Source organism: Neospora caninum, chromosome IX (genome assembly GCF_000208865.1).
Source record: "Neospora caninum Liverpool complete genome, chromosome IX".
Taxonomy (NCBI): Eukaryota; Apicomplexa; class Conoidasida; order Eucoccidiorida; family Sarcocystidae; genus Neospora; species Neospora caninum.
This window is the reverse complement of record NC_018390.1, coordinates 1,162,665-1,187,956: the sequence shown is the minus strand read 5'-3', so window position 1 is coordinate 1,187,956 and position 25,292 is coordinate 1,162,665. Positions and strand designations below refer to the sequence as shown.

Sequence of the window (25,292 nt, the reverse complement as noted above, 5' to 3'; positions counted from 1 at the left end):
CCGATCTCACTTTTTCTTGGGGGGGGGGGGGGGGGGGGGGGTGAGAGGCTGGAGACGGCTGCGCGGAAACACCGAAAACTGTGACGAAAACGTGTCAGAAACACAGGATGAGCATCGTGTCCGGAATGGTTTTTCCGTTGTTTTCTTTCAGGTGAAGATAGAACGGAAAGGAGTCCTACAAAGCCTGTTCAGGTGCGTGTGCGCTGTGTGAAAAAGCAGTCCGTGTGCAGCTTTGCGACGTGGCCGTAGCAGCTGAAAAGGGGGCGTCGATTGCTTTGGTTTTCCGAGCAGTTTTCTACTCCCATGGTGCTTTGTCTCGTGCTATCTTCTCATTTTTGTTGTCCCTGCAGCTGTGGTTTTTTTCACTTCCTCGGGACTGTCGGCACAAGAATCCCGGCACGTTCTCGTCGACAAAGTTCCGCAGTTCGCTCGGGTCACCTTCGGCGCACATGCGAAAAAGCTCCTCGTCCAATTTCTCTCGCGTTTCTTGCTTGCAATATTTTGTCTCTAGGAAAGGCAACGTGGGAAGAAGAAGGCCGCCCAAAGTGAACCTTCTCTAATGTGTCTGGATTCCGTGTCTTTGCCGACGCACTGCCTCGATAAAATCGCGCGTGTGGCATTCATTCACCGGAGCCGAGACAGCGTCTCTGGAGGAAAGCGCCTGGTCTAAACCGAGATGGTTCCATCATTTCCTCCGAAGCCGTACAAACAGTATCCAGCGAGAGAAGCTGCATGTAGAATCTACGCTTTAGTGTTTTTGTGGATCTGCGCAACAGAATGGATCCTCATCAGAATTAGCGGATTCTGTTCTCTACCGTTGCCGTATGTCTGATTGGCGGGCATCCGCTACGGCTGTTGTTAGCCTTCCACAGCCGAGCAGGAAAGCGAGCGGTCTTCTGAGCCTGCTGTTCTCCAGCGGGAGGCCCCAGTCGCCGTCAGTATCTCTTTCGCCTTTTAGAGTTCAAAGACAAAATGGTAACTCCTGTGCCTGTTGATTTCCAGGCCATGCTCGCCGAGGCTCGACGTGAGGCGGCGGAGAAAAGGCGGCAGCAAACCGGGGGTTTGCCTGCACAACCGTCCTCGTTGTCCATTCCCGAGGAGAGACGACCGACGCATCCGTCTCAGGTCGCTGACGCGGCTTCGCCTCCCGCTACGCGCCGTGCTGGCCTTCGACGTTTGACTTCAACTGACTGTTTCAATCTGCTGCAAACGCCCTTGAGCGGTCAGGCTGCTGACCCTGTGCACGAACAACAGGCTACTCCGCAGGACACGGTTCGAAGACCTCTCCTCGTTGATTTGCGAGACGAAGCGTTGTATCGTGTGTGTCACGTCCGCCAAGCCGTTCATGGAGCTGCCCTTCTGAGGGACCTCCGGATGGCGCGCAGGCGAGAAACGCCGGGCCAACTCTCAAACGTTTCTCTCCCGGAAACGATCGTTTTTCTTGCGTCTTCGCGCGAAGAGAATGAAGTATTCAAGAGTTTTTCCCAGGCGGCGGGTGTCCCCGAGGCAGGCGCGGGGCGACGGCTCGACGCGGGCCCCGGGGAAACGGAGGCGACGAACGGCGGAACCGTTTTGAAGGAACACGGAGAACAGTGGCTCTTGGGTTCCATTCTCGAGGAAATCCAAGTTCTGCTCGGAAAGACAGCTTCGCGTGCAGCCGCCTTTCCTGGAGAGACGCGAGACGGACTGCAGCTGCAACCGCAGATCCGGGAAAGTCGACCGAATCCACGCCTCTTTTGGCTGGAAGACGGTTTTGCGGCGTTCTGGAATTCCTTTCCGTTTCTCTGTCTGAGCGCGGAAGACGAGGACGCAGCAGCAGCGAAGATGAACGCGACTGCTGCCGCGGCGCTGATGAGTTACCCGCGAGAAATTCACCGGCGGTCTTGTCTGGTGTCTGTACACCCGACGCAGCGTTCCGCGGGCGGTTCTCAGCCATTGGGGGAACGCCTCCCCGATACGTCGCCTGTTCAGGGAGTCTACCTGGGTTGCCTGTTGCATGCAATGAGTCGCGGAATTCGGCGAAGGCTGCGAATCGAAACGATTCTCGACCTTTCCTCGGAAGGCCTGCCGGCGACGTGCGGGGCCTGCAACTGCCAGGACTGCGCGACTTCCGGTTGCAGATCGCGAGCGCGAGGCGCGAGCAGAAACCAGACGCGGGGCGGCGCGGTAGCCGACCAGGACGCAGGCACTCGAAAGGATGCTTGTTTCGGAGACAGGCAGACGCCGGAAGAATCCCGCGGTGCCGCCGAGAAGGGAGAGCAGAGCACGGTGATCTTGGAAAGCGAAGAAACAGTGAGGCCGCTGAGAGTGATTCGCGCGGTCGATCTCGTTGGAGGCAGCGGCTCAGCTACACGAGGGAACGCAAAAAACGGGGAAGCAGCTCCAAGTCGATTTCCGTGCCCAAGCCCAGGATCGGCCGCTGCAGCGGCCGCCATTCTCCACTCCTCTCTGCCTCTCGATTTGTGTGTGGATGTGATTCGCGGCGGGCTGGGCGACATGCCCCTAAACGATGCTGCAGGCAGGCCGCCGGCGGGCGCAGGGTCTTCCGCGGAAGAGCGAACGAGGCTGGGGGGCGAAGCGCCTCCAGACGAAGAAAGCAGAGCTGGAGAAGCGAGAGGCTCTGTCCTCGTCGTTCACAGCGGTGACCTCCGGAGCGTCAGTGCAGCCAGCACTGTCGTGGCTGCCTTCCTCGCGGCGGAGAACATGGCAAGCGACTCTTCTCTCTCTCAGAGCAAGACGGTTCCCTCGGCGGGGAGCTGCGACCGGGCGTCGCTGGCCCTCGCACGCCTCATGCGCCGGTGTCCCGCCACGCGCCTCGAGTCTCAGCACCTTCAGCAGCTTCAGCGGTTCTGCGAGCGGATGACGAGAGCAGGCCGAGACGGGAGGCAACGCCAGCTGCTGTCGAGTGGCGTTGTAGTGGAGGCGTCCTGGGCGGTCGCGCACGGCCACCGAGAAGAGCGTTCGGCGTCCCTCGCGGAGGATGGAGGAAGCGGCCTTCACTCTGAAAACGAAAAAGACGAAAACGAAGGCAGGGAAAACACTGGCGGACGAGACGCGGCCGAGGACGCAAGCTCCGAGCTCCGTGCGGCGAGGGACATGACTTTAGATCTCTGTCGCCTGCCTTCGGAGCCCGTTTTCCTTGTGCCTCGCACGCCAACTCCCGTTTCTTCCGCCGCGCGTGGCGAAGCAGACGGCGCGGATGCGTGTGAAAGTGACGCGCTGACTCCGCTCCTGTGGCGAATCTCGTCGGTTTTCGACAAACGGGGCGTCGTCCAACAGCCAGACTTTCCGAGCAAGAAGGAAGACACGCACACCTCATCGTCTGCCACCAGTGAGGATGCAGGTGACGCAACGCAGCGCCTTGTATGCGGGTTCGCGTCCTTGCTCTCTCGGATCCAACAGAGCTCGTCTCCATCTCGCTCGCCCTCTTCCCGGGCAACATCCACAACTGAATCCGCTTCACGTGGGTACCCCTGCGCGAACGCGTCGCGTGGTCTCAGCGACGTCGGTTCCTTTTCGTTGACTGAGTGGAACGTGAGGACGCGTCTTTTCGAGCTCGCCGCTGACGCGTGGAGACAAGACAAGACGCCCGCGGAGTCGTCGTTGGAATCCGAAGTGGCGATTCCCGTCTCTTCAGCCTGGGACCTCCTAGCAAACTGCGTGGGGTGCTGGGCAGCGAGACTGATGACGCAGAGCCGAGGCCAGGAAGCAGAACAGGAGGGAGAGCCGGACGGGGCTCGAGCGTCTCGCTTGCCGGCGGCGAGGGCGACCGAAGGAGCTCCAGTGAGTTCACTCGACAGAGTGGCTGTCTCGCAAGGCCTCTGTCAGATGCTGGAGACTACCTTGCGTCACAGAGCCCCCGACGTGCCGGAGTGCTCGACTGGCGTGGGGGCATACCTCTTGAATTTAACACTTTTAAGAATGGCGCTGGACAGGTCAACGTATCAAGAGAAAGCCGACGCTGGCGAGCACCGGCGACCAGAAGAAGCAAAGCCAGGAGACCGGCAAGTGTCGAAGAGAGAAGCTGACGAGCAGAAGCGCCTGAAGAAGCTCCTCGTCAGCTTCCTCGTGGAAGTTGCGGGCAGAGAGGCTGCAGCCTTCCTCACTCTCGAGTGCGACGGTTTCTCCGACAGCTCGCATGCATCGAGACGCGAAATTTCCGAAAGTCCACACACAGAGAGGCCCAGCCTGTCTCTAGCTGAACCAGAAGACGGGGAAGAGACTTTGTTGGGACGCCCCACCAGGGGGCTGTGTCTGGCGTTGACGGCGTTGTATGGCGCGTTCATAAAGCCCCTTTTTCTCGATGTATGCAACGCTGCGCCAGCGATTCGAGAGAAATCACGGAGTGGTCGAGGAAACAGAAAGGACAAAGAGGACAAGAGCAAGAAGAGACTGAAAGACTTGTTCAAAACCGAAAGCATGGCTGCAGTGCTACGGGTGGCAGAAGTCTGGAGCGCCAAGCACCCAACCGAGGGGTTCGAGGCGCTTCAGATGCTGGAACGGTTCCAGGCAAACGACACCGAAGAAAACGTACCGTGTGCCGAGAGTTTTCCTCTGTCGCTGGGAGTGATTCTAAGACCTCTTGTGCTCGTTGCTAGTGAGATAGAGGGAAGCGCAGAATGACGGCGTGATAGGTAGGCATGGGTTGGCGTGGGAGCGTTTCGTTCCCGATTACCAAGCACAGGCTACGGACGAAACAGTGAGGCATTTCGTGAACGTTTCAGCCCTGGAGAAACCGAATGATAACCCAACGGCGAAATCCTTGGGGTTGGAAATCAACCATATTGGTTTCTGGCGATTGAGGGGGTAAGTGTCGTGTGAACGGTCCTCGCTGGCGTCATGCTGTAAGTTTTTGTTTTCCACGGCTGCGAGAATCCTCTTATGTGAGACTTTTGAAAGAGTGGGGGTGTTTGGAGTGATCGAATCAAGGATGGGCAGATACTAAGGAACTGTTTCACGAAGCAATTTTTTTGTGGTCCAGGTAGTGAACGAACGCTGGCATGAACCCCGGGACCTCGTAGACTGCTCCCAGTCTTTCGTGCGACGCTGTCGGTGCTGCAGAGAGTGTAATGCAGGTGATCTAACGCGAGTAGCACACACGGAAATCGATTGCGTGCCAACAGGCAAAAAGAAGCACCAACGGAAGAGGTGGTCACTCCTGTTGTCGGCGGTGACTCGTTCACACCTGTTCCACCATCAAGGGAAGACAACAGGACAGAACTCGCAGCGTATGCAGCTGCTCTATAGCATCAGAGAAGTCCAAGGCATTTCGTGTCGGGCACAGAGCACGGGCTTCGCCGTCCTTCCTGCTCTAATCGGCAAACGTCATTATAATTCGACTGGGATGTGTGGTCATGCCTATTTTGTGAACGCAGTCTTTTCCGGTCTATAATCTCTAATGTATCTCTTCATAGTGTGTCACTACGATCGAGGGGAACAACCGGCACAAAATGGCAAGCAAATGACCTCAGGGAAATCTGAGTCGCACTGACTCCCCGCTCGCTTTTGTTGCGTAGGCGAATGTTCTCAGCAGTCATTTTTACATCAGCTTATCTTTGTCTTTGAAGAAGTTCTGGAGATGATGTTTCCTGTGATGAGCTCATGCCCAGAGAAATATGATGGTTCCCTTTCTTGAGGATGAAAAATATTGACGCATCTGTGTCTTAAACCACGCCTTGCAAAAGAGGGCCTAGTGTAAAAGGCTGCTCTACACCCTCATGAAAACAGTTGGCAGGCAGGATCCAGTTCAGCTGCAGAGTTTTAAAAAATTGGCTAGGACACCACACAAGCCATGTACCCGAAGATAGGATGTTGCTGTCCCCGTTCACTTTTTTTTCTGAGTTGACTTTCCTCATGACGAGCTAGAAATCTGCCTGTAGTTTGCCTGCACTCTGACTGGCAAAGGCGGCTGCCAACGAAACCCCACATGGGTACGTGTCGAGATCGTCCATCACGTACTGAAACGGTTCATTTATTTGTGCCGGTGGGTAACTTTTCATTCGTTTCATAGGCGGCTCAAGCGCTACAGGGGAAGCCCGGCCCGCGTTTTTTTCCATGGGAAAGTCTCCCCTGTCGTTGCTTGCATCGTTTGCCGCGTCAGGTAAGTATCTGTTCGACTGAAGGAAGCCCGCGTCCAGATCTTCTTCCTGGTGCGGGTAGGCTTCGGAAATACTGGATTCGCTACTGTACCTCCTCCTAGTATTCTGGCAAGAGGTTGTTGGATGCGTGACACAAGCCATTTGCGCTGCGGTCGTCACGTCCACTTGAATGAGCAGCGGTTCATGCTCGAGGTGGGACTGAAACGGTTGGGCGTTTGCAGCGTCAGCATCTCCGCAATGATCTACCCTTTCATAGTCCTCCTCCTGAAACAGTGTTCCCACTTCTGCGAGTTCTCGGTCGTCTGCATTCCTGCTCGCGTCCCCATTTAATATGCTTTGAAAAGATATTGCAGATGTGTCTCTCGGCTCAGTGAAGACACTGCACGTTGAAAGCGGTCCAGCTGGGCTCGAGCAGCATGTCCCATCAACGGACTCACTGCAATCAGAAAATGTCAGCACGGCTGGATACACAGGGAGGCTGAGGAGAAAAGGATCCAGATGCAGACGAGCAATTCGTTCTCGCTTCTCTTGAGTTCGCGAAGAAGAATGCTGAGACTGCACCCGATGATTCGATACAAAGACTTCTGTAGCAGAGGAGCACCGCTCAGAGTAGGAGCAGTTGGGTTCGCCCGTTATTTCCACGAGCGAGGAAGGGGATCTCGCTTCTGTTGGTGTTGTGCTCGTCCGAGCCATTTGATGAGGAGTATAGCTTTGCTGAGATGCTAGCGTAAGAGCATGAGTCTCCGAAAAAACTTGCGGTGTATCGAGCGCATCCGAGCTTGAGCGAGCCTCATCAGCGCCCGCATTTGTTGTGTGTTTACAAGTCGAGTGGTTGCGAGGATCGGGAAGGCCTTTCTGGGAGAATAGCCTGGCAAAAACTTTCTTGAAGGAGTGAATGATCATCCCCCTCGCCATCGTATCCGTATCAAAATGGAGGTAGACGTAAACGGTCACCTACCCTCCGCACGCACTGCGGTTGCTTACACCGCGCGGACGGTGAAGGTGTTCAACACAAAAACGCCGGTGACACCATTTAAGCTGAATGTGCGTGAGCATCGAGAAACAAGGGAAAAAATTGGGTTGGCATGCCGTGCGGGTATGTTCCAGTTTTTTACACAGCGATCCTTTCTGCAAAAGGCGCAAGTTGTGAACAGGTACCCACGCCTCGCAGAAAGGCTAGCTTTAACATTGTAGCGCTAGATGCGGCTCAGCCCCAATGAGCCGGAGATCAACTGACTGGAGCAAAGACATTTGCGCTTTGAAAGAGGTAAGACGTGAATTACAATTTATTTTCTGCTAAACGGACCGCCCATCTGTCGGAAAACAGAAGATAACTGTGTCGGATTCACCCCCCACTCCAGCAACTGCGTGTTCAACATAGTTGCATCTCTTTCAACACTGACGCTAGGTCAGAGAATTGCAGGGATGTCTTTCTCTGTTCGCACCGCGGCCAACCACAAGAAGGAATCGGTTTTAATTGTGGACGGAGCTCTGAGGCAGAAAGACGGGCGCGTTTATCCGAGTTCAGAGCAAGGTTCACTGCTTGTCACTATTGTTGGTTCACGAGGCTAACTGTTCAACAACAGCACAGCGATTCTTACGGAGATGCAAAGTTTGCTTATCAGTGAATGATTGCGTGCGCCGCCGGTTGATTCAACGTGACTGCTACGAAAACGTGAGCGTGTGCCGTCTACATTCCCGTGAGTATCAGCCACTGAGTCGCTCAAACAGAAACTAGGTGCTTCTTTCTCTGACGAAGTCGTCGAGGCCGGTCTGAGCAGAAGTGCATAGGTCTGATCTCCATGTGGATAATTCTATTTCAAGTTTTCTACTGCTCCCTCAAGAGGTAGAAGCTACGGCTAAGAGCTCCCCACCGTCGTCTGGTCACATGTCACGTCACCATTGAATACGGGGGAACTGCCTGCTACGGCAACCGGTTCAGATGCCGCTCCGCTGAAGAGCACTGAGGTGCGCTCTGCACGCGTTCATGTGCACGCATTGCGGCTTTTTTATTAAATGTCAGCCGGTCGTGCTCCTGCATTTTGGTGCCATCGCGTATACCCCGCAGGATTCCTAGTGCAGCTCTTACTAGAGGGTTGAAGCCGACGTGAGACTGGGGTTGGCACTGATCTCTTGAACTATGTGTTGAGTCCAAGCCATGAGGCAAAAGCTGCCGAAACAACAGTTTGGAACGAGTGAGAAGCCCACGCCATACCTGCGAAAGAGTTTCCGGGAGAACGGCAGTTCCTTGCTCGAATCTTGCCCTCCCGCTTCATCTAGCGAGACTTGTATGCCTGGACCTGGCACGTGAAGCACAGCTGCACTGCCGCCCAGCTTCCCTCCCCACCGAAATGTCAGGAGCAGGAACGACCCAGCAAAAGCAGATGACACCGTCCGAGCCCGACTTGCGGTCCGCGCGCCCCACGTGCGTTACTGTGGGTCTCGTTTGCCGTGACAGGTTTGTCAAAATGCCAAACCTGGTGTCCATGTGTCTGCCTAGGTTTTAATGGCCATATGGGTTCCTAGTAGTTTTGCCTGTTGTCCACATTCCTGGTCAGGGGCGAACTCGGTCTCCAGTCGCCTTGTTCCTTCTTCGTCCGCCTGTCTGGATGGTTGATTCTCAAACGAGCAAAGAACAAATAGCGCCTTTCTCTCCCCGCTCTTCTCTACGCCCCTCGCGGACGGGGATCTCTCCCAACACATTGTGGAAGGGAATAAGGGAAGAAACTTTACCTGCTGCCCCCACGAAGTGTCGCATCACGGTTCTCTTTCAGCGCGCATAGTCGAGGGAAATCCGCGAGTGCACGCCACAGCGCGCCTGGAGAGTCCAGGTCCCAGGACTAAACGTTCGGAAGCACGTCTTTCAACTTTGCTTTTTGGTCGTCCGTCAATGTCCTGCACGGGACGCAGCCAGTCTCACACAGTCATTCCGGATGCCGTTGCAGTTTGCTCAGCAGAGAAGCCGCTTCTCACCTGCAAGCCTTTTGCGCCTCTCCATTGCTCCGGAAACGGTGGCGGATTTTTATCCAGCGATAAAACCCTCCCCATAGCACCCTGTGGCGAAGGCCCACTGCAGGTCGATTCAGCAACTAGCCACCACTCTAAAAACACGGGCCAATGGAAACACGGTGTTCCTGAAGTAACCCATCTGACAAAGACGGTTGGGGCCGAGTGACATCCGCAACGAGTGCGCGGCATTGCTCCCGCTAAAGAATCAACACAAGAGCGCGGTACTGTTTACCGGTTAGGCATGTATATACGCTAGTGCAGTTCCTCCTTTGTGCCGTCTTTCACGTCTTTCACGAATCCTGCGTTGATGGCCAGGTAGTGTCTTGACAAAACGCTTTTGCCGTTGCAAAACAGGACGCCTACAGCCTATTGAGGGGTCGAGACCAAAAGTACGCTTACTTTGGAAAATGAATATCGAACTCAAGAATGAGGTCACCTTTTTCTCCTGGTCTTTTTGAAATCGGCATGCCTGAGTGAAGAGAAAGCGACACAGTGGACAAGACGCCGGAGCGGAGTCAGTGTACGAGGATACAGGCCACCAACCATGTTGTCGCGCAGGATATTCACTGACGTTATCGTCTCTATCCTCGACACAAGGAATGTCTGCCGGAATGCGCAGCTACCTTCCAGTCACATAAAGATATCTCTTTCAAGGCGCCCTTTGGCACCCGTGTTATGGACCAGAAGGGTAGTTGCCTCAACTGTATCCGCTTGCCGTTTCGGCTACCAAACTGCGCACGCCGACTCTTGCGTCCAGAAGTCTTCCACTCCTTCCTGTCGAATCTGAGAAAGCCACGTGTGAGAAACGGAAGACGAAATACGCGTCTCACAAGGTCACAAAAGCGGTTCCCTCCCTCGTTTCTCCATCCCGAACTTGCCTTCGTTGGGAACGATCTTCCGACTTTTCGGCGTCACGACTGTATCGACCTTCACCTTGAAAGACCGGCCGTCGAGACTGTCGATCGGGACCGTGAATCCCGTCAAGGCCTGCAAAAGGAATCGAGGGAAACAGCCATGTCACGAAGACAAGCGATTCAAAAGGAAACCCGATTTGAAAAAACCCGGTGGCAAACCACAGCTTTCTGGCGTTTCTCTCTCCGCTGGCACGGTCCTCCGGCAACAAACCCTGGCGAACACCTCGCGCATGCGGTTCCCTGCGTCTTCGCAGATGTCCCCCCGACTCCAAAAAACCTGGTTACACCTTTTCACACCAGAGACACCCGGGATGTGGCACAGGATCCTCTCTCTAGCGGAGTGCGGCGACACATCTGCTCACTGGAAGACATGGTCGACACACAGCACGACCGGAGGCGAAACCGACACGTGACGCTTCCAGGAAAATCTGTCGTGCGCCGTTGTCTAACGGCGAAACTCCTGAACACAAGTTGAGTTGCCTAGTTGCAGAGAGCGACTGCAGATATAACGCCACGCGCGAGTGTTCCGAAGTCACGAAAACAAAGCGACGCCGACTGCCTTGCTCCTCGAACTTCTCTTCTGCCTCCGACACCTCCCTGCACGTGCGTGCTTCTTACTTTCACCAGCGGAATCGAAACCTTATGAATGAGGTGGTTTCCGTCGCGCACAAATCGGCTGTTCGGCTTCGTCTTGACGACACTGAAAACGCACACCAGAAAGGCAACAGGAGCCGCGCCTCCCTACAGGGGTTCGTGCCGCTCCTCTACGTGCACCGGAGCATCGTGAAACTCTCCCGTCAAAAAGAGTGAGTGCTGTTTGTCCCAGCATCGCCGGGGCCCGCTACCACTCTCCCGGTGGAGCACATGCTGGAAGACTCAAGTCCCTGGACTTACAAGACGACGTCTCCAGGAGGCGAAGTCGGAGCGTCTTGGTCACCCTCGCCAGCGAACGTGATCCTGCAGGCGTCGATACGGGAAGGAAGCAATCAGCAACGCATGGACAGTCCCCCGAAAGGGGCCGAACGGAAGCTCGCTGGAAACATTCCTGGAGTCTATTTGAAAGAGAACCCAGCCGCGCATACACCCATGACGGCAAACGGAGACACGACGGGAGCATGTCTTCTTGCGGAGGCGGGAGGGATCCGCCATAGCACAGTGTTTACGGAACTTGAGAGGCCATATGGAGCGGCGGGTCTTCCGTGAGCTTTCTACACTGAAGACGCGGTCACCTTCCTCACGCTTGCTCGCCGCGTGTGCTTCGTGTGTGCGTCTCAGGCGAAGGCTTACTTTGTTCCCTCCTTCCAGCCCTGCGGCGCATGCGCAAGCAGACAACATACATGCGAAAAGGTCCATTGCATGCGTGTCTTCCGAGATGCGCCGTGATCGTGACGAAAACCGACTGGAAACTGAAAGGCTCTTTCTCGGCCACCCAGTAAACCCCTTCTGTTTCGATGACGAGATTCCCGGTCTGTCGTTTCCGGAAACCCTTGGCAGGGGACGTGATAATGCGTTAGATCTTCGCAAGTCAAAGTCTTTGGAAAAGAGACACTCTCTCTGCAACCTAGCGGCGCAGGCAGAGCGATCGCAAACCAGCAACTGTATCTTACACGTCCCAGGTTGTCGAAAAGCCCGTTTGAAGCAACGGCCTCCGTCCGGCCGCAGCGCGGCAAAAGGGACTCACCGGTTTCACATCAATAGACAAGACGTTGTCCTCCTTCACCATTTGACCGTTGCGGTACCTACAGCGAGGAAACAGACACAGCAGACTCCCTGTTGAACGGCCTTGAAACGTGGCGACGCAAGGCCCCTCCAGATATTCAGCGAACGACCGACCATACACTGTGATATCCTCCGTCTTGCCAGAATGCGGCCGTGCTTGCTGTCCCCCCTCGCTCCTTTAGGCTGGGAACTGCACCAGCAGCGACAGAGAGCGGTCTCCTCGCCTGCATGCGTGTCGCGCCCCGCTCGCTTTGGAATCACCTTAGCGGCTTTAGCTGTGCCTAGCGCTCGGGTCCTACAGAAACGGCCTCGAGGGCTGTGGTATTTCTGCCGTCTCGAATCCCTGCAGCCCGTCTGTCTGCCGGCGTGGGAGTCTCTGTGCCACATCCCGCCGAGAAGCACTTACCTCGTTCGAGTGATTTTGAGCTTCTTCTTGGTCCCCCTGTGTCGCAGAGCAAGGAAGGCGCAAAGCCACCACACGCGTTTGCCAGTGCCACGGGCGAACACGCCGCGTATAACGTTGATCGGTTTCCCCATTTTGCGGCCTTTTTTCGCCAGGAAAGATTAAAGGCAGCGGGAACAGGCGCACACAAAGAGTCTATATCGGCACAGAGGCGACCCAGCCAGAGCGTCGGTGCACGCTGCAAACGGCGAGAGCCGCCAGCAGAAACGTCCAGAACCTGAACCTGTTCGTCCCGGCTTATTATCTTCACGATGAGCCCAGGGAGCGGTTGAGGTGTCGCCCTCTCTTCTGCTAGGTTTGAACGTGTCACCTGCAACAGCCAGATACTCACGTGTACAACTCCTCCAGCGATAGAGACAGGTCAACCTCGTATGTCTTCGGTTTGGAAGGAGCTGCACACGCGCAAGGGACGCCCGACACCAACAACAGGCAGGCCTTTGTGCGGGTCCACGCTGTCGCTGTTCTCACGCAGCGGCACCAGCCGAAACGTCTGCAAGCTGCGCGGCGGACTCATCTGCCGCTCCCTTTCGGCCCCGCCTCTTTCTCACGGACCCCACAGCCTATTTGCAAAGGACAACCTGCGTGGCGCCCCCCCCCTTTGTGTGTCCACGGGTGTGTGCGCGGACGCGTTCTGGGCAGAGCCTTTGAACTCACCGCGGCTACCGAAACCGCCAGTGCTTGCATGGTGCATGCGGAAGGGAAAGCCGCCGCCATGCGGGCCCATTCCGACACTGCCGAAAGGTCCAAAGTCATCGTCGCCTCCAAAAAACATTCTGTCGCTGCCAAAAAACCTTGAAAAGAGTTCGCTGGGGTCTACTTCGCGGTCTGAGGAAAAAGACACCACAAATTAAAGCCGCGTTTGGGCCCCCGCAAAGACACGATAGACCTTCCTCTCTGCGCGTTTCCCTGCCCAGTTTCTTCACGGAAAAAGGTGCTGGGGCGTCGGTCCCGCCCCGACGCGTGGAAGAGGGGAAACGGCAGTAGCGCGTCGTCAACCCCAAAATCCAGAACTGCCACATTCCCTGCACGGGCAGAAGAAACAAAAGGGAAACCTGCACGGTCTCCAACCCGTTTCTGGCGACGGCAAAAGCCCATCTGGCGGCTGTCTCCCCAAGAACGCGCTTTCGACGCTGTATCGACATCTGGTATCCTATGCACGGACGGGAGAAGTACGTCCGCTTCTGGATGCGATACGAAGCAGTTCGTCCACCGTTTGCTGGCACTTCGCTGGTACTGGTGCATGCGTTCGCTCGCAAAGGCCCCCCCTAACATCCGTCTCGACAGGCCTGTGAGGCCTCGCTTCGCTCTACGGATCTTCCCCAAACACAGTCTCAACTACCTTTCGCCCCACGCTGCGGCAGGAAACTGATACGAACTTTGGACAACACAGGCGACCCTCGATGGGGGTTTTCCCTGAGACCCTCGACGTTACGTGAACGAGTGTCTGGGTTCAAAAAGGCTGTCGCATCTAGCCAACAGTCGGGGGAAAAAGAAAACGAGGCATCACGCTTCCATAATTCTCTATCTGTGTCATTCTGTAGAGCAGTCAACTAAACGCAGGAGACAAGCAGAGAAGACGTCAGCCTGTCCCTGGCTTCGGCCTTTCTTTCATTCTTTATCAAAAGGCTGAGCAAAATCCACAACACACCTGAAAAGGTGAGCTTGGCGGCGAAAATGTTTTTGACTTACAGACGAAGTTGGCGCGGGGACCACCAGGCCCTGCGCCTCCAGTCGGAGAGCCGCCGCTCTTGAGGCCTTCCTCTCCAAACTGGTCATAGATTTGTCTCTTTTCTTTGTCAGAAAGGACATCGTAAGCCTCAGCAATATCTTTGAACTGTGCCTCGGCCTTTTTCTTGGCATCAGCATCTGCATGCTTGTCAGGATGCCACTTCATGGCCAGCTTCCTATACGCCTTCTTTAAGTCGGCTTCGGAGGCATCCTTGCCGACACCGAGGATTTTGTAGTAATCCTGAGGAACACCAAGCCACACGATGCACGTTGTCTTTTGTCAGCGGCAAAAACGGTTGAACCTGGCTTTTCTTCGCGGAGGCATGCGACAGACAGCTGCCGTGTAGCAGAAAGACATCGCGCTTGATCACAGGAAATTTGTGCCTACAGCTGGAGAGGAGGTTGTTCTCTCCCTTTCTCGCTGAACATGAGAAAAGCAAGTGTTCCATACTGTGTCCGCCGTGGTGTAGGGCGCAACACTTTCGCCCGGAGGGTGCAGGGCCGGGATGCGTGTACACTGCTGAGGACCTCGGATCGCCAGTAAAAGAAGGACCAACCGCACTTTCCCTCAGTCGAGACAGAACGTCTGTGTTCGACTACCAGTACCTGGAGAATGCGCGGCACAAACCTCCCATTTTTCGAATCCACGCACAGCAATCAAGGTAACTCCAACCCCCTCGGACATGCCCCGCTCCAGCGGCTTCTTTAAATTACCTTCCCCATGGCGTTCGTGGGAGATGGGCGACCACCGTGTAGGAACCTTCTTTTTGTTGACACGGCCGCACAAAACTCCACACACGAGGTTTCGCACGGGCGCGGGCGCGCCCCTCGTCAAGCACGCGAACGGGCACCCACTGAGGAATGCACACAGCTGGTCGAAGCGAGTGTAGGTACAGTTCTTCGAGACCCTGGAAATGAAAAATGCCGAACCCTGTCAAGCAAGGCCACGAGATGTGAGTGCCACAGGCAGGAACAGGAAGAACAGAGGCCGGTGTCGGGAGAGAAGCTGCCTCAGAAAGCAACCGCGTTCCCCTTCTGAGCAACGGCAGGCTACCACGGTGTATTCGGATATAGAAAGCTGCGTTCGGGAGGAGAGAGACGGCACAGTTTGAAAATATTCGACGGTGGAAAGTGTCTCTTTCTTACATCCCCTACTCCTGCGTGTGAAAAAATGTGGAACGAGAAACGGGGCAGAGAACAGAGAACCGGTGAAGCTGGCACAACGCGAACGGGCCGGGAAATTGTCCAACGGGCGAACCAGACGCGGACCGACGTTGCACACTAGAACACGCCAGAGCAACAGAACAAGCCGTGTGGGAGGACACAGAGGAACAGCATAGCCTGTGCTTTAAATTAGACGCAATGGCAAAGACGAAAACAGTCGAAAAGAAGAGAATCTTACCGACTGTGTTCTCCGCGTGACACGCCACTGCGGCAACTGGTACTGAAAAAGAATTGCATGCGCAAACATGAACGCGTCCAGCTGGCATAAACGGTGTGCACGGCAAAAAAGTTGACCGACTTGCGCGCGAGGTGATTGCCTTCTTAGCCTCCTCTGTAAGATAAAGATGACGTCACTTGATGGTTGAGCTGGAGCTTGCATGAGAGGAGGCAAGAGACGCGGCAGACACCGGGATTTAAACGCCAGATTCAAATACAGACATCTTTAGACGAGCACGGACACAGGGGGAAGGAACACTTGTGGGCAAGCGTGGTTTCTCGATCCTGCAGTCCTGTTTGAGGAAGGTCGAAGTAGTGTGGGTTGGACAACTTGGCGTCCGGTGTTTCAGCTGCATGGCCGCGAGTAGGATCCACCACTCGTGTGTAGTGTAAGCCGTATCCTCAGTAGGTACGCTCCAGTGTTTGTCTGAGGGGGAACCACGCCTTGCTAGTTCCAATACCGTACACATCTGTACGAATCTGGATATTGTTGTTCGCGGTCGGCATTTCGTAACAAACAGTGATTAGAGATTTCCATGGTGCCAGGTGGTTCAGTTAGCCTAGAGACCCGTAGCGAGAGGTATCCTCGATACGCAAACATGCTTGCGAGTGCGGAAACGGTACATTGTTGTAGCGCAGTTGTGCTGCAGTCTAGGTATGCACTGCAAAATCACAGATACACCGCGGCGCGGACACTCACAAACCTTCTGGGAAAAGACCATCGGTCTATCAGTCGGTGTCCTCTCCAGGACGGTCAACGAGTTCGCCCGCAGCTTGCGAACGAAACCGAGCTACAGCGCTGCTCTTTTATCCGAGAACAAAGTATGTCACAGCCAAAAGTGTCTTCTATGCGTTTTAGTAACTGTTCATCCTGACCTAGGCACGAAGCGCTCTATGGCTGTCGGGCACTAGACCGACAATCAAACTATACACACAATTCCGACATGGTTGCCACGAGACGGTGAGGGGACATGTGAAGAATCATATTTTTCTCTAGCCTCAGCCTTGGGGAATACCTAGGGCGTGACAGTAGCATGTAAAGCGCCACAAAATCAATTCGCCTTCTAACTCGTGTGAACATCTCGGTACCAATCAAATTCGAGAATACGGGATCAGTCACCTTCCTCGGTATCCCTCCCTTCGCTGGAGCAGTACCTTGTTATCTTTTATCCAGTGGTTGGTACGGGGACAGAACATCTGGCAGGGTTACGACGTTCCACTATCAGAGCAGGCGGAAGCGGTCACTCCCCTGGAATCCTTCGTCTTTTGCAAGTGGGCCTGATGCGTGTGCTCAGTGTGTCCCACTACTGTGCAACAAAATCCAGCTGTAGTATAAAATGTGATTTGCAGTGTGTAGCTGAAGTACGGCTGTGAAGGGTGCAGACGAGGAAAACTGCCTGTCTGCTAATCTATCAGAGCGTGGCACTGTGGTCTCATAGGAGGCGCTGGTCCTTCATCGGGCAGGCGCTCTATGTCAGTTTTGTTGTTTCACGATCTGACCCCAGTTCGTAACGGAAGAATGACGGCAGTACAGACCTGGTGGTAAATCTGCCGATCGCCCGTATTATGTTATATTGTTTAAAACGAATCTCACACAAGAGGACAAGGAGAAAAGATTGTCCCCGTGGTAACATTTCCGGGGTCTCTAGATGAGTGTTTTAAGTCGCTTCTGCATACGCAGCCAGTTGAAGACACGTACTGCAATAAAGTATCAACAGCTATACGCATACTTGCCAAAGCACAGCATGTCAAGTCACAACAGGTCTGCGCGAGTGCCATCGCAGGTGTCTCACGAAACACTTTTGACAAGGATGTCGAAAACAAAATCGCGTTGGAGAAGGAATGGGCGGCATGGGTACATTTGCAGCTCTCTGTTAGCTGTCACCAGGAAAACTGAACGCGAGTGTCACACTCTGACCTCGAACGCACTGTCATCGAGACCATCTACCCGACTCAGAATGTGCTGCATTCGGGCGAGTGCTTCTGTCGCGTCTTCGATGTCATTGTGAAGGTTGTCGGAGATAGCTGCAGATGAGTCTGCTTCCTGGTTCGCGCTCATTTCTGCAAGAGGGCGGGGAGCAGCATCAACCTCATTCTCAGCCGAACGCTCATACAAAACTGCCCAATCCTCGAAGCCATCATCTCGGAGTGACGCCTGCTGATGGCGTTCCGCTACATTGGTGCGCTGAGTCTGTGCAAACTCCGACCAAAAGTGCTGCCATGCCTTGCAGTGACCCTCAAGAGTGGCAGAGAGTGCCGTAGCGTCTGCTGCGGCATCCCCACACACCGGACCCTCTGGAAGAAAGCCAAGGGAATGTGAACCCTCACCGCCTGCAGTAGGTGTGCCAGGACCGATTGCAGCTGGTTGTTTTTGCCTTTTTCGGTCCTCCTCCTGTTCTTGCTCGGCAAGTCTCCTTTTGTTCGCATTTCCATCATGGTGAGCCCACTTCACCAATAGGAGCGGCGCCTGCTTCCCTAGGTTCTGGTCAGCCATAGCCACCTTCGCGAACTCGGCTTGCACTCTATATGCATACGTGATAAAAGCTATGTTCTTCTTGGGAATAACACGGATGCATGTGACGTCTCCCCATGTGCCGAATTCTTTTGAGAGAAACACCTCCATCTTTTTGAGGCCGTCGGGTACTTCGGGGTCGATACGAAACCCACTGACGAAGAGTGTTTTGCAGTCGTGGTTAAAGCTTCCCACACCATCCATATCATCTTTGTGAGTGCTAAACCTCTCTCGGCCAAATACATCGTGACCCCATTCCAAATGACCCTCATCATCCGCCGTTGGAATACTATGGCGGAATCGACAATCCTTCCCCAGGCAGCAGCCACCTCTAGCAAAATAAATGCAAAAGAAGTGTTCTCCCGAGGCATCAGTGTTGGCCTTCGTGTAACCAGCGTCTCTCTTCGGATCACACTTGTATGGCGCGGTCTCGCGATCCAAGTAACTAGGTCTATTATATCTGTCAGTTAAGTATTTTCCATACCAAATATTGTATTCTGTGCCGCCTTCAGTGTGCGAGTAACGACTGGCTTCATTACGATGAATCTGTTGACGGGCCGGTCGCCTCATCCATTTCGTCACCCAATCGTGCTTCGAATCTGGAGGACGCTCCTCTACAACTGTTGGTTTAGTTTTTTTTTCGACCATCAACCGTTCCTGATCTCGCATCGCACGATAGTACCACTGGTAATATGTAGCATATAAAGTGTATTGGTCTCCAGGTAGTTGGACGCCCGATGATACGCACGGATTCAGACTCTCTGGTTCTGATCTTTTAACTGCGGGTAGCGGTGCTGATGGGGAAGAGTAAACCTTTTGGACAGGAAGGGTAGAGCAGCAGTTGTTGGCCCAAGCCGTGGTATCATCTGCAGTCGTGCCAGGGCAATCGCAGGTTTTGATTTCCTTTTGTTCCACCAGTGAATCACGTTTGATGGTGAAATCTCCTTCAGCCTCCGTCGTCTGCGTCGCTGAACCCAAGAAAGTTTGGAGCGCCATTCTCTACTGGAGCCCCGGAATTAGAGCCTGAAAGCAGCGTTGTTCCTGACACAGAACTAATCAAGGTTACTCACAACAACCCTATTTTCACCATTCAGAAACACCCTTCCGATGTCAGAGAGCTGACGGGTACCGCTTGGTCCACAAACGATGTCACAAGACCACGTTGCCCAAGCAGCAGAACTCCATGCGTGAAAGGGTCTCCGCATGACAAGAGTTCAAAGGCGTAACCCAGATTTTTCGGTAGTACATAGCTCAAAAGACTTCGAATTAGACTTACTCCAAGACGAAATCACATATTCTGTTCAGCACTTTCAAGCCGTAGATGCTTAAATTCATGAACCACTATATCGGCAACACAGACAGCCGAACACGTTCATGTACGATTGTTTGCAAGCACGAACATTCAAATGCTCATGTACCATTCTCTACAATACGGGGAGCTAACATGGTTCGTGTACTGGTCCGGCCAACATGCAGGTAAGCTCACCGCGATGCGTCTGTTTTCATAGAGATGACGCAGAAAACACGTGTTGGGTTCACTGACACAGACGTATGCAGAGGAGTACCAAGAAAACGATCAACTATTCATAGGTCACGAAAAGAAAAAAACGGTGTCCAGCGGCTTTTCGCTGAGGGCGCGTGTCAAATCCTCCACCAAAAGCAAAATGCTCAAAAAGCGTAAGGGTGTCGCCTCCTTCCCACAAGCTGTTTCCACATCACATAGGCATCTTCCTGTATATGAAGATTGCACTCGGGCGTAACAGGGATCTTTTTAAGTCAGTCTGGATGTGGACAAGCGGCTCACACCTGACCGAGGAACGCGCTAGGAGAAAACATCAAAACATGCTTGCTAACGACACATTCGCATTTTGTGACCTATTGCCTGTTGGCATGGCTGAGTGTGCGACGGCTGAATAATTTCACCGAAATGCTATGGGTGTGTCTTTGACGGACGCCACTTGCTACTGCAGCTGTGGGTAATCTTGCACACGGGATTGCTAAGGCCCACAAAACAAGTGCGACAGTAGAAACCTAGTTTTGATCTACAAACAGATATATATGAGGGGGACCTTATAGGGAGGAGAAAAATGACGTCAGCGCGCAGTTACCTCTTGACAAAATCGTGTAAGGATCTGCCAGCTAGACGCTACTGTGGTGGGTCCCTACAATCGGCAGTAGTAAAACAGGGCTGAGCAGCCTTTCAATCAGGATTGCGGCGACCTCAATGCCTCTCAGACAGGCACATAGCATGGCTTTGCTTTCGGAGCCCTCTGGTTGATCGGGAAACGCAACAGAATTAACCTTGTGCGTATGCCTCTTCCCACAGGTGAGGTCCTGTTATGTTTGACACCGTGCTCCCCGTTTCCTTTCCTGTACCGCTCGCCCCGTGAGAAAAGCAACTGTCTAACTATATCTGAGGAAACACGGCGGATCTAGTCTTCCGACAAAACCGATTGAGGTTTACTCAGAGGAGCGTGCCGTCTGTTGTAACTGGGGTAAGTCAATTGAGCCGGCTGAGGCATCGTAAGTGCCTACTTCAATGAAGTCATTTCCTTTCGTAAGCGAACATGCTGAAGAGCCACCGGAGTGCATCAAGTGATGTGAACGAGATACCAGAACTATCAACGAAGCACGGAGCCATGTTCTTGAAGTTGTACGGAATGCTGAGTTCTGCAGATCCCCCAGTGCTCGCCTTGGGTCAGCAGGTGAGTTCCTACACATTCTGTGTACAAGAGACACACTAATTTCGTAGCAGATCCGGTGAGGCAAAAAAAAGCAGGCTGCTTGATGCCACCGGGATGTAGGGGCACGAGGCTCAGCATAAGATTACAGGCCAGGATAGCTGCTACCCTGGTTCTTTTGTTGGCGTTCACTCCGGTTAAACGCGCTCGCGTCGTTTGCCAACGCTAGGCTTTGTCGTGAATGATGCGAACGATTAAGCAGCGCTCGCTTGTCTGCGATTCTTCCCTTTCTACCGTCACGGCGCGTTCCTCGGTGCCCTCGGAACAACTACCCCGTTAAAAGGCATTTATGAGATCAGGAGAGCTGTATGCACGTGCCGCCGCTGACTATATCATTACGCTGCCCTCTCTTTCCAGAGTGATGTGGCTAAAAAACAAGGCGCACACCAGCCATTCGGTGTCCGCGTGGTGCGAGGCGTCGCGAAATTCGCCTGCAGAACGGAAGGGAAACAGATGGCGGCCCTGCGAGAATGTACAGCAGCCGACTCGGGTGGCTGGTAACCTAAAATAACATTGTTTGAGGGGCAACTGAACGTGCTTTCACATGCAAGAGCTCGCGACACGTTTTTCACAGAGCATCTGTGAGCCAGCTGAAACAGCCCCTCCGGTTCAGTAATTTCCACGCATCTGATTAGAATCCCGAGCAGCACAAGAGTGGCCTGCATTAACAAAATAACCAAAACTCAGATTGTTTTGTCTGTTTTAAGGAACCGAAAAACGGCTGTCCCTGCTGCGAGCTCTTGCAATTGTGGTCTTTTTTTGTCTCCAGTGCTCCTTCTTTTGAAACTCCACTGCGCTGTTAAAACAAACACGACGCCTCAAGGGATTTCTTTCGAGCCTTCCTTCTTTGGGCTGGAACAAAAGGGTTCACTACCCGGCGAGATTTTACATTGACAGAGATGCAGTACAAGGTTTTGTTTACAACGTGAACAGGAAGACAGTGCCCAAAAACGTGGATAACGGCTCCCTGTTTTAGAAGTGCATGGATTAGACGATGCCACTCTGCATGGTCCTTTAAGCGACTTTCCCTGATTTTTTTGCTCCGCTTGCCTTCAGTTTTGAGCCGCAGAAAAGTGCTGCTTCGCAAGCGACAGCGTATCAATGTGTATGCTTATGAGCGACGCTTGCACATGCAGGGTGCCCTGGCGGTGTTCAACGTGAATGTATGTGTGAGTCCGGGCTTCCAATTGGCAACACACGCACATCTGTCTGCAGGGCTGAGGACAACCCTACTGGAACTTCACAGTTTAATTGTCTCCCTCGGTTTCCAGCACTCCTGTGAAAACAGTTAGAAAACCTGTGGTAAATCGGTAGTCTGGAAATGTCTGGGCATTTTCTGATCTGTCTGTACTTGCCGTGATAGAGATGCTATGTAGGGACGGCGGCTTTTTTCCGGCTGTGTGGCTGAGAGGGTTGCTGCAACAACAGCTGACATTGTTGCACGGGGCATGAAAAACCCTCGAAAAATTGGCGGTGAATAACGAGAGGGAAAAAACAGGGTGCACAGCTCTCTCTTGCATTTTTTGTTGCGTGCCTAAAATTATCTTGGACTGTCTTAAAACCGTTTTTCTTCACCACAAAGGGATAAAAAACTCGTAGTTTTAGCTGGCTGGGCAACCCAGTGCCCATCCGTTGGGAGAAAAGCAATTTGCCAACCCCCTTCACACAGGTTTTCTTTGACACCCTCCGTCGCCAAAGCGATCTCCTTGTTGCAAGGCAGTAGAAACGGTTGAGTTCCGTCAACCCCTCATTTTTCGCAATCGTTTCGGGGTATTTCTTGAACATTCTGTCTGCAGAGTGAGCTTGGTGAGAGATGGGTGGTCTTCGGGCTATTTGGTCCCACGGTGCTGTTGCGCGGCAGCCGTAACTCTTTTTCTTTGCAGCGGGTCGGCTCGTTGCTTCATTTCCAGCGATATTAAAAAAATTGGCTTGTTTTGTCACGTTTCTAACCAGTAAAAGTCCCTGTGTGCCTCATTACGTGTCAGCACCCGAGCGTCTCATTGTGTCCCGTGTTGGCTGGCCACTGTATTCACATCATTTTTCTCCTGCTTTCCGGTCCGAGCCTTCAATCTATTCTCGAAACCACCGTGTCCCGTCTTTTTTTCCAACAAAGACCAGCTGCAAAAATCAAGGGAATCATTTCGATCATCCGGCTGGCCGGCTTTCTCACCAGCTGTGACAGAGTCACTGTACTGTCTCTCCGGTACTCGACCCTCGTTCTGATCTGCTATCGCGGCGATTTTTTGCCTCAGGAGTAGCTTTAGCTGTGAAATCGTGTGCGAACGCATTTAGAGCCACAGAGAGTGTGGCAATGTGCGAGACTTTTTCCTCCTCGCCTTCCTGAGGACGCGGTACAACGTAGATTATCTTTCCTCGACTTTGTCGAGAAGGCAGAAGTCTCAGCCGCCCCCTTCTTCCCGTCGTCCTCTTCTGTAGACGATGCCGGACCCGCAGTACGACCCAGCAGCTGCTCAGAAGAGCAGCAATGCTCGAGCAGGAGGAGGGAGTCAGCGAACAACAACTGTGAAAGGGGACCGGCAGAGCCGTGTTCACACCGGCAATCCTCACCCAACTCTGACTTACGATATGGGGAGGGTCCTGGGCAATGGCTCATTCGGCGTCGTAACAGAGGCAAGATGCGTTGACACTGGGGAAGTGGTAGCTATCAAGAAAGTACTTCAGGTAAGAGGATGCATTGTTGCGCACGTGCAATAAAAATCGTCAGTCCTCTACTCTTCTGTGGGCACCCTGACCTTCCGTACTATCGCTGAACGCCAGGAGAGATGCAGCCGCCTAAGCTGTCTATTTGTTCTGCAGGACCCGCGTTACAAAAATCGAGAGCTTGATATAATGAAGGAGCTCAAGCATCCCAATGTTGTTAAACTAATTGACTATTTCTATACGGAAATGGGCGAACGCGACAGTAACGACCACAACCGGTTCCTCAACGTTGTGATGGAACACATACCAGAGACTGTATACAGAGTCATGAAGTCTTTCATACGGGCAAATCAACAGGTCCCGTTCATTCTGGTCAAGCTGTACACCTACCAAATGTGCCGCGCTTTGGGCTATCTTCATGCTCTGGGCATTTGCCACCGCGACATCAAGCCTCAGAATCTGTTGGTGGACTCTCGGACACATGTCCTCAAGCTGTGTGACTTTGGTTCGGCAAAACGGCTTGTGCCTGGTGAGCAAACGCAGAGCAAATGAGTCAGTCATGAGGGGAATGCCACTATACAGTTGTTCAGAAGCTGATGGCATGGGTTGTGTGCATCTTTCGATGTCCCTTCAGGCGAACAGAGTGTCTCTTACATCTGCTCTCGGTTTTACCGGGCACCTGAACTTATGCTTGGCGCAAGCGAATATACTACGGCAATCGACGTTTGGTCCATAGGTAAGCATTTGCTGGTGAGAACCAGGTGTGTCTCGCATATTTGAGAAAACCAGCATCTTCTGAAGCCGTTCGTTTCGTAATATACTGCCTGGTTTCTTACAGGATGTGTGCTCGGAGAGCTACTGCTTGGCCGCCCACTGTTTGCCGGCGAGACCAGTGTAGACCAGTTGGTCAAGATCATTCAGATTTTGGGCACTCCCAGCAGGCGTCAAATGTCCACGATGAACCCGAACTACACAGAATTTCGGTTCCCTGATGTCAAACCGAGAGAATGGAAATCGGTGAGTCTCCCAGCATCTCACGCTGGTGAAGTGACGCGTGTGTCCTTGCGGTTTCTAACTTTCGGTGCGGAGAAATGCCTGGTGAGTATATGTAACTGTGTATCCGATGGGGTCGTTCTGTCACTGGTCTATGGCACTCTGTTCGTGCAGATCTTCGCTTCCCATATTGCTGCGACTGAGACCAATGATCCATCTTGGGACCAAGCGCTTGACCTGCTCACAAAGTTTTTGAGATACGAACCCGGAGAGAGGCTTCTTCCGCTGGAAGCTTTGGCTCATGATTTCTTCGATGAGCTACGTCTGCCGTCAACTCGGTAAGAATTTTCTGTTTGCTGTAGCGGCAGTTCTATTGCTCGCAGGATCAAGATACCACACTCCATAGTATTGTTTCGTGGTGATCGGTGCTACATCGTGACTCTCACGTGTGTGTGTGTGTGTGTGCTTCAGGCTGCCGAGTGGTGGACCGCTGCCCGAGTTGTTCACCTTCTCTCAGCTAGAGCTGCAGAACATGTCGCCTGCAGCACAAGTAAAATGTATTCCGAAGCATATCGCAAGTGCAAACAACCGTGGCTAAATGGCTTTTGCCGCAGCTGTCGGTCTTTTTCTTGGCTCCCTGCGCCGGCTAGGGGTGGGGAGCCTATCTTAATTTGCTCTGTGCCGTAACTTCTCTGCTTCTGCATCTTTTCGTCAACGTGCGTTTGTCTCGCACGACGACTGATTCAATTTTATCAAGCTTTGTACATCCTCAAATGAGTAGGTGTGCACAAAAGGGGAGTGATGTGGCTTGACTGGTGGAGATTCCCGTAAACATGGGTTCAGGGCTTCGTTGTAAGAAGTGGCCGTCCTCGCTAGTAGCTTCCGGGATAGCGAAAGAGCTACTGAGTCAAGAGTGTCTCGGGGAATTGGTGTGCTCTGGCTGCGTATAAGAATGTTTGAGTCTTGGACAGTCCTTTTTAAGGTTGGCCACCTCCGTGCAAGGCTTTCGTTCGC

General features: G+C 53.4%; 5 protein-coding genes across 5 annotated transcripts; 2 read left to right on the top strand and 3 right to left on the bottom strand.

The window, feature by feature from the left end:
* Positions 1-972: 972 nt before the first annotated feature.
* On the top strand, positions 973-4,623 carry NCLIV_039980 (conserved hypothetical protein; the record flags this gene model as incomplete). Its single annotated transcript, XM_003880907.1, has 1 exon — positions 973-4,623. One exon carries the CDS (start codon positions 973-975, stop codon positions 4,621-4,623), a length of 3,651 nt encoding a protein of 1,216 aa, XP_003880956.1.
* A 1,238-nt stretch (positions 4,624-5,861) lies between these two features.
* NCLIV_039970 (conserved hypothetical protein) lies at positions 5,862-7,013 on the bottom strand (the record flags this gene model as incomplete). The annotated part of the gene is made up of 1 exon (XM_003880906.1): positions 5,862-7,013. One exon carries the CDS (start codon positions 7,011-7,013, stop codon positions 5,862-5,864), a length of 1,152 nt encoding a protein of 383 aa, XP_003880955.1.
* Positions 7,014-9,941: 2,928 nt separating this feature from the next.
* On the bottom strand, positions 9,942-14,654 carry NCLIV_039960 (hypothetical protein; the record flags this gene model as incomplete). Its single annotated transcript, XM_003880905.1, has 10 exons — positions 9,942-10,094; positions 10,640-10,721; positions 10,916-10,978; positions 11,309-11,328; positions 11,703-11,760; positions 12,147-12,182; positions 12,535-12,595; positions 12,858-13,028; positions 13,893-14,172; positions 14,646-14,654. 10 exons carry the CDS (start codon positions 14,652-14,654, stop codon positions 9,942-9,944), a joined length of 933 nt encoding a protein of 310 aa, XP_003880954.1.
* A 2,623-nt stretch (positions 14,655-17,277) lies between these two features.
* On the bottom strand, positions 17,278-18,879 carry NCLIV_039950 (pre-mRNA splicing factor CWC2, related; the record flags this gene model as incomplete). Its single annotated transcript, XM_003880904.1, has 1 exon — positions 17,278-18,879. One exon carries the CDS (start codon positions 18,877-18,879, stop codon positions 17,278-17,280), a length of 1,602 nt encoding a protein of 533 aa, XP_003880953.1.
* A 4,184-nt stretch (positions 18,880-23,063) lies between these two features.
* Positions 23,064-24,876, top strand: NCLIV_039940 (hypothetical protein; the record flags this gene model as incomplete). Its single annotated transcript, XM_003880903.1, has 6 exons — positions 23,064-23,306; positions 23,442-23,814; positions 23,920-24,021; positions 24,124-24,302; positions 24,453-24,616; positions 24,750-24,876. 6 exons carry the CDS (start codon positions 23,064-23,066, stop codon positions 24,874-24,876), a joined length of 1,188 nt encoding a protein of 395 aa, XP_003880952.1.
* Positions 24,877-25,292: the final 416 nt, after the last annotated feature.